The 6,566-nt window shown below is 50.6% G+C and overlaps 2 protein-coding genes across 4 annotated transcripts in view; one reads left to right on the top strand and one right to left on the bottom strand.

Annotated features, from left to right (window-relative positions):
- The window catches only part of NKIRAS1 (NFKB inhibitor interacting Ras like 1), a 9,924-nt gene extending 8,439 nt beyond the window's left edge, over positions 1-1,485 (bottom strand). The window contains exon 1 of one of the 2 annotated variants that reach the window (XM_069088481.1): positions 1,157-1,485. In XM_069088481.1, the coding sequence (XP_068944582.1) occupies positions 1,157-1,480 (324 nt within the window). In that variant the 5' untranslated portion in view covers positions 1,481-1,485. Of the gene's footprint in view, positions 1-701; positions 925-1,156 lie in introns of those variants that run through there. The other variant, XM_069088482.1, reaches the window with a different exon arrangement.
- The window catches only part of RPL15 (ribosomal protein L15), a 431,201-nt gene extending 425,111 nt beyond the window's left edge, over positions 1-6,090 (top strand). The window contains exons 2-6 of one of the 2 annotated variants that reach the window (XM_069088484.1): positions 1,551-1,599; positions 1,886-2,074; positions 2,410-2,546; positions 4,983-5,033; positions 5,095-6,090. In XM_069088484.1, coding sequence (XP_068944585.1) covers positions 1,903-2,074; positions 2,410-2,546; positions 4,983-5,033; positions 5,095-5,400 — 666 coding nt within the window. In that variant the 5' untranslated portion in view covers positions 1,551-1,599; positions 1,886-1,902 and the 3' untranslated portion in view covers positions 5,401-6,090. Of the gene's footprint in view, positions 1-1,550; positions 1,600-1,885; positions 2,075-2,409; positions 2,547-4,982 lie in introns of both variants that reach the window. The other variant, XM_069088485.1, reaches the window with a different exon arrangement.
- The last annotated feature ends 476 nt before the right edge of the window (positions 6,091-6,566 follow it).

Genomic DNA, 6,566 nt, shown 5'->3' on the forward strand with positions numbered 1-6,566 from the left:
GACGGCCGACCCCTCCAACCAACCCCCCGCCACACACACACACACTCACACAGACACCCACAGGACGGCCGACCCCTCCAACCAACCCCCCGCCACACACACACACTCACCCACACCACACACACGCGCGCGCACACACACCCACAGGACGGCCGACCCCTCCACACACACGCGCGCGCACACGCTTCCCGATGCTAATCCTGCTGCCCATACCGTTGGTAACCCCAAGCCCCTGGGAGGGCTGCGGGCCCAAGGCACCCAGCCCTTCTCATGCAACGCTGACCCCCGCCCTGGGCTTCACGTGCCCAGGAAACAAAAGACACGCCAACCGCGGACCGAGAATCGTTCTTTTATGGGGAAACTGTCCCCGGTGTGTGCGCGTAGAAATCATGTGAAAATAAACTTCTGCCGTCCGGGACACGTCCCCCGCCTGTAACCCCACGATCCCAAACAAGGGGCAGGCTCTGGGCTGCGACCACGAGCATCCTTCAGGCCACCCCGTCCCAGGAAGGTCCTAGCTGAGGATAAGCATTGTGTCCTTATTTCACGTGATCCTCACAGCCCCCCGCGGGGGAGGAGCTCTTACTGTCCCCATTTCAGGGATGGGGAACCTGTGGCGGGCAGGGGGAAGGGGTCTGCCCAGGGTCCCACTGCTGGAGCGTCCCGCTTACTCCAGGCCCGGCGCTGCCCTTGCCACTGACCTGAAAAACTAGACTTTCCCAAGGTCACGAGGAGTCTGGAGGCGGAGCCGGGACTTGAACCCAAGCCCGCGCAGTAGGCGCTCCACTGCAGGGTAAGGGGGGTTTCCCGGGAAACCACCAGGACTAGCACAGCCACTCCACAGGAAGGATGGGTTTCCCAGGCAACTGGGAGTGCCCCGCCCCCAGCCCCTAGCCCAGGGGGAGGGAGGTGCGGGAAGAACCCCTCGGGCGGGGGTGGGGGCTGCTATACATGGTGGCCCAGTAGGGTCATGATTCAATCAAAGCGCTTCGCACCTCCCTCCCCCCACTCCCCGCTCCCCCAACCCCGGTCCTCCCGAGGTGAGGATGGGGATGAGGCAGAGGAAGCGATGCTCGCCCTGCCCCAACAAGGGAGAAGGGTCCTCTACCCTCCCCGCCTACAGGCCGAGGGAAGCCAGCTCTGCTCCGCTTGTTACCTGCCCAGAGAGGGGCCGAGCCGGGGAAGCCGCGCACGCGCCCTCGCGCCCTCTCGCCAGCGCAGTCCGTGCTCCCCTGCCCCTCCCCCGCCCTAGCGGGATCCGTAGGTTAGGCTCCCAACTGCCCCTCTGGAGCGGCGCCGAGCGTCCTCCGACCAGAGAGAAAACAGCAGCGCATGGGCAGCGAGGGGCTCCCAAGAGGCAGAGGAGCTTCCACGGCAGGCACTGCCAAGCCCCGGCTCCTCCCCTTCGCGTAAGCCGAGCCTCCGTCCCGCCCCCTTCCGAGGCTGCTAGGCTGCCGGCCGGAAGGACTACGATTCCCATGAGGCTGTGCGCCCGTCCGGTGCCTGAGCCGGAAAGAGGTTATGAGGAGAGGAAGAGCCCATAAAGGATTGTGGGAAGGCGGACTCTTCCTTTCCGGTCGGCGGCAGCCATCAAGGCAGGTAGGCAGTGTCTTCCTCGTTAGGGCCATCCGCCCCTAATCTGCCCTTTGCTGGGGCCATCCGAGCCCGGGCCCTATGCGCCCGGGAGCCTCGGCCCGTGTGCCGCGCGATGCGGGGCCTGACCGGGGCCCGGGCCCGGGATAGCGGGAGCGGGGAGAGGAGGCCCTGGGGGGGGCGGGAAGAGGCCAGGCCGGCGCCGGAGGGGGGACGCCGCCGGGCCGACCGGGGCCCTGCGCCGGCGAGCTTCCCGAGGACGCGGTGGTGAGGCGGGCGCGCTATCTTGCAGGCTAGGCGCGAGGCAGGATGGGGGCCTACAAGTACATCCAGGAGCTGTGGAGGAAGAAGCAGTCGGATGTCATGCGGTTCCTGCTGCGCGTGCGCTGTTGGCAGTACCGGCAGCTGTCGGCGCTGCACCGAGCGCCCCGGCCCACCCGGCCCGACAAAGCCCGGCGGCTGGGCTACAAGGCTAAGCAAGGTGGGGGTGCGGGCGCGGGCAGGAGGGCGGGGCGGGGCTCACCTGGCCTTGTCGCTGCACTAAGGTGGAGAGCGCGTAGGCAGGGAGCATGGTGTTTTTGAGCTTGGAGCCCAGGGAGTCCATGCACGGAGTCGGGGGCAGGGGGGCGGCCTTGCGTCGCTGCGGTCACTGCCTAGGTGCCCTCGGCAGGGGTGCGCTCGCCGCTCTCCCGAAGCTCAAGAACTCCCGCCGAGTCACAATGCGGCCTCGCTTTACCGTTTGTACGGGAAGCCGCGAGCACGCCGGGAGGGGGGAGGGTTAGGGCCCCTCGGACCTGACGCTTGTGTTCCTTTCAGGTTATGTCATCTACCGAATTCGTGTCCGCCGCGGGGGGCGAAAGCGCCCGGTCCCCAAGGGTGCCACCTACGGCAAACCTGTGCATCACGGAGTCAATCAGCTCAAGTTTGCCAGGAGCCTGCAGTCTGTGGCAGAAGTAAGACTTCTCTGCCCTTTTAAACTGGTCCTTTAGGGATGAGGCGGGATATGGCTGACTATGATGAGGAGCGATCTGTTCAGCAGAGGTCTGAGCTCTGGGCATGGGCTTGTGCGCCTACGGGGCTCTGACTGGCTTTTTTACAGGGCATTTTCAACAAGCTCAGCTAAAATTGCCATTAAAATATCCTTCAAGGGAAATGCTGTGGAATGTGGGTGCTGAAGGATAGTGTAAGGGCATTACTGATCAGGCCAAAGGTGCTTAATTTAGGGCCAGTGAATTGGATGAGGGAGAGAATTAAATCTTTATTTTCAGCAACCTCTACTTAAGTTTGGCAGAAATGTGGGCAGTAAAACATTCTGAGGCCTCTTAAAGCTTCACCAGACTGCTAAGGGGTTTAAACATGTCACCAAAAAGTTTGAGAAACCCTTAGGTTTTCCTGAGAAAAGGTGTGTACCTAGGGTCTTTCCTTTGTTGATTATCATTTTATCCTGTAGGTAGCTTGTGATAGATAGCTGTCTCGTTAGATTGAGCTTGAAGGCAGGACATTTTGTTTTCTCTTTGCATCCCTAGTGCTCAGCACATAGGAGATGCTTAATAGTGCTTATATACTTGTTGAGAAGACATAAACTGCTATTTGTGTTAAACGTTAACATTAGTCTAGTTGGCATAAATGTTGCTGTGGAAAGATTATTAATGCATGATAGGGTCAGCTGGAACTTGAAGAGTTAAAGGCACATCTCTAATTTACTCATAAGTTCAGGAGTGGGAACTCACCAAATATCACAGTCCTTAATTTAAGACTTGAACCAGCACTTTGCAAAAGCAAAACTAATTCAACTGCAGAAATCTGTTAGAAATTAATTCTGACCATAGCCTTAGATTGTCCTATGTGGTGGTAAAGTGCTTGAGGGAAGAGGTAGAGACTTATTCTTTAGGCACTTCGTATAAATTATAGTTTGATTGCTAAGAGTTAAAAACAGATTATACTCCAAAAAGTTTGTTTTAGATTGGAAAGAGTTTCTCTAGGACCTTCTATTACTGGTTGTGTGTACTTAGTATGCAGGTATTGCTTGAATAGTATGTTCTGGGCTGTCTGTGTGCTTTGGTTATTTTTTGCAAGGCATTAGAATGCACTCTCTTACTCTTTGGCTTGTCTTTGGAATGATGATTAATAGGCATTTGTTCTAGGCCTATAAAACTCACTATCACCATACACACTTAATAGCTTCACTAGTTTTCCCTACACGGCCTGGTTTTGTCAGCTTGTGAACTGCACTCAGCAAACTCTTTAAGACATTAATAAATATTAAATTTTGTACTAAGCACTGGCGATAACACAACAAATCAGTCCTGCCCTCAAGGAGCTTACATTGAAAATGAGTTTAGTGGACATGTGGGCCAGAAAAGGGATTTTTAAATTGAGAGAAGCAGGTAGAGTCAAATAACCCACCTTTTTTCCCCAGCAATAATAGTGTTGATTTGATTTTCCCCACCTGAAAGGAGGAAGAGGGAGGAGTGATGGCAAGAAAATAAGATTTAGATGACCCAGGGTCACACCCCTAAATGTTAGGAACTAAGTTCAAACCAAGTCCCTCAGTAAAGTAAAGCTTAGCATTGACCAAGCTTAGACTTTGGGTAAGTTTCATTGACAATCCCTAGATAATCGCAGATGTATTTTGTGACTTTAAGTCAGGTTTTCTAAGGGTCAGGGAACCTAGAGACAGGTAGGTAGGGGATGGAGGATGGAGCTCTTCGCCTGGGGTCAGGAAGATCAGGGTTCAAATCTGGCCTCAGACACTTCTATCTCTGTGGACAAGTCATTTAATTTTCCCTTGCCTCAGTTTCCTCAACTGTCAAATAATCCTGGGAAAGGCTTCCTGTACAAATTGGGGTGTAAGCTTAGACTTGGAGGAGACCAGGAAAGCAGTGGGGGCCAGATGACTGCTGGAGCAGCTTCAGTTCCCAGCAGTTGGATTAGACTACTCCTAAAAGTGTTTCCAAATCTTATGATCTTATGGCACCTTTTTTTTGATGGTGTGGAAAGATTATTCCAGATAATTTTGATGTCTTGGTTTACATCCCTTTCCCGTGACACTTTTGAAAGGTCTTGCAGCAGTGTGATGGTGCTTTCGCATGCCCTGCCTCCCTGAGCACAATTCCAGTTACTTCAGTAGACATTAATTAAGCAGTTATTGCCGCTAAGTGCTGTGATGGAAGAACAAGCCACACTCTTCTCTAGGACCTTCTATTACTGGTTATGTGTACTTAGTATGCAGGTATTGCTTGAATAGTATGTTCTGGGCTGTCTGTGTGCTTTGGTTATTTTTTGCAAGGCATTAGAATGCACTGTCTTAACTCTTTGGCTTGTCTTTGTAAACATCTCCAGTAAAAATATAGGAATTAGATTTTTAACATCCACTTCTTCCATTCTAGGAACGTGCTGGCCGTCACTGTGGGGCCCTAAGAGTCTTGAACTCCTACTGGGTGGGTGAAGATTCAACCTACAAATTCTTTGAGGTTATTCTTATTGACCCATTCCATAAAGCTATCAGACGAAACCCCGACACTCAATGGATCACCAAGCCAGTGCACAAACACAGAGAGATGCGAGGGCTTACCTCAGCTGGCCGGAAGAGCCGGGGTCTTGGAAAGGGTCACAAATTCCACCATACCATTGGAGGATCTCGTCGTGCTGCTTGGAGAAGGCGCAATACTCTGCAACTACATCGATACCGCTAATTGGTACACATTAGTTTGTAAACTTAAATGTTTAATAAACAACATTTATGACAATGTTATGTTGTCATCAGTGTGTCCAAAATGTAGGTATTGTGAAGGGGTTATCAGGTAATAAGGGTTAACAAAGGGCAGTAATTGTGGAAAACTTAAAGCTTTGGAGCCAGATCTTTGAAGAACACTAATATTCACTTGTTATGCAGATTTAGCTGATGGGCAGGTGTATGTGCAACCTAAACTTCCGGAGATAATTATGGCAACATGCTGCCACTCTAATTCAATTTATGACCCTAAGTGGAAACTTAGTCTGTAACAGGATCCCACCAAAGGAAAGCCTCAGAAATGTATTGTTGGGGGGGGGGGGATAATATGTATTCCCATTCTGATTTTATTATTTGAATGGATTTTTTTTCCCCAATAGATTAGAGGGTCATCTTGGAATTGGCACCAGAAGTTACGTTTTTGTGATTATAAAAAAGAGCATATAGAGTTGGCCTTGGATAAAAGACCCATGTTCAAGTCCTGAGATGATTGATTTTGATGGTTGGAGCTCCTTGCTGGGAGAAGCTCTGAGAGATTAGATGTAATTCCAGGCTACTTAGGGTCAAGTTGTTAAGGTGATACATAAATTGTAGTTTGTAGTAATTGATTTTAAGTAACTGCATTCAAAGTTGTCCTGTGTGAAATCGTTTGCTAAATGGAAGGTGGTCAGATATTTCACAGGGATATTGCAAACCCAACCCTGGGATGTGACTATTGTGGGCTTCCATAAAATTGTTTCTTGGATAAACCCCAGTTTTCAAAAGCCTTGATCAGTGTTTTCATTATATATGCCTTCAGGGAAAGGGAGCCTGCAAAGAGAATGAGAAGATTTAGTTCATGTATGCTTCTGGAAGTCATCAAATGCTTAGAAATCACAGGTACTGGATATAAAATACTTTACATACTTGAGTCTAGTTTATTTGGAAGAGATTCCTGGATGAAAATATTCTATCTATAGATTAGTTGGCCTAGATAGAAGGAAAGGCTCATGCAAAAGTGTTTCTAAAATAAAGCTTTTATTTTCATTGCCACATACTGAAAATGAAAAAGACTTCCAATTAGCATGCATGAACAAGTAAAACATCCCCATGTTGCTTGTGACATTCTTCATCCTAGGTACTCTGAAATGGTAAATGGTAGTTGGTCCCTCAGAGTTGGGCAGTGTTAAATTTTCAGTCGTTCATTTTTACAACAGTTATTTGGAATTAGTTCACCACACGGCATCAGCTCATAACACCT

The sequence above is a fragment of the Petaurus breviceps genome, unplaced genomic scaffold, assembly GCF_028583685.1.
Source record: "Petaurus breviceps papuanus isolate PSGF00001 unplaced genomic scaffold, PetGlider_PUasm1.0 185, whole genome shotgun sequence".
NCBI lineage: Eukaryota > Metazoa > Chordata > Mammalia > Diprotodontia > Petauridae > Petaurus > Petaurus breviceps.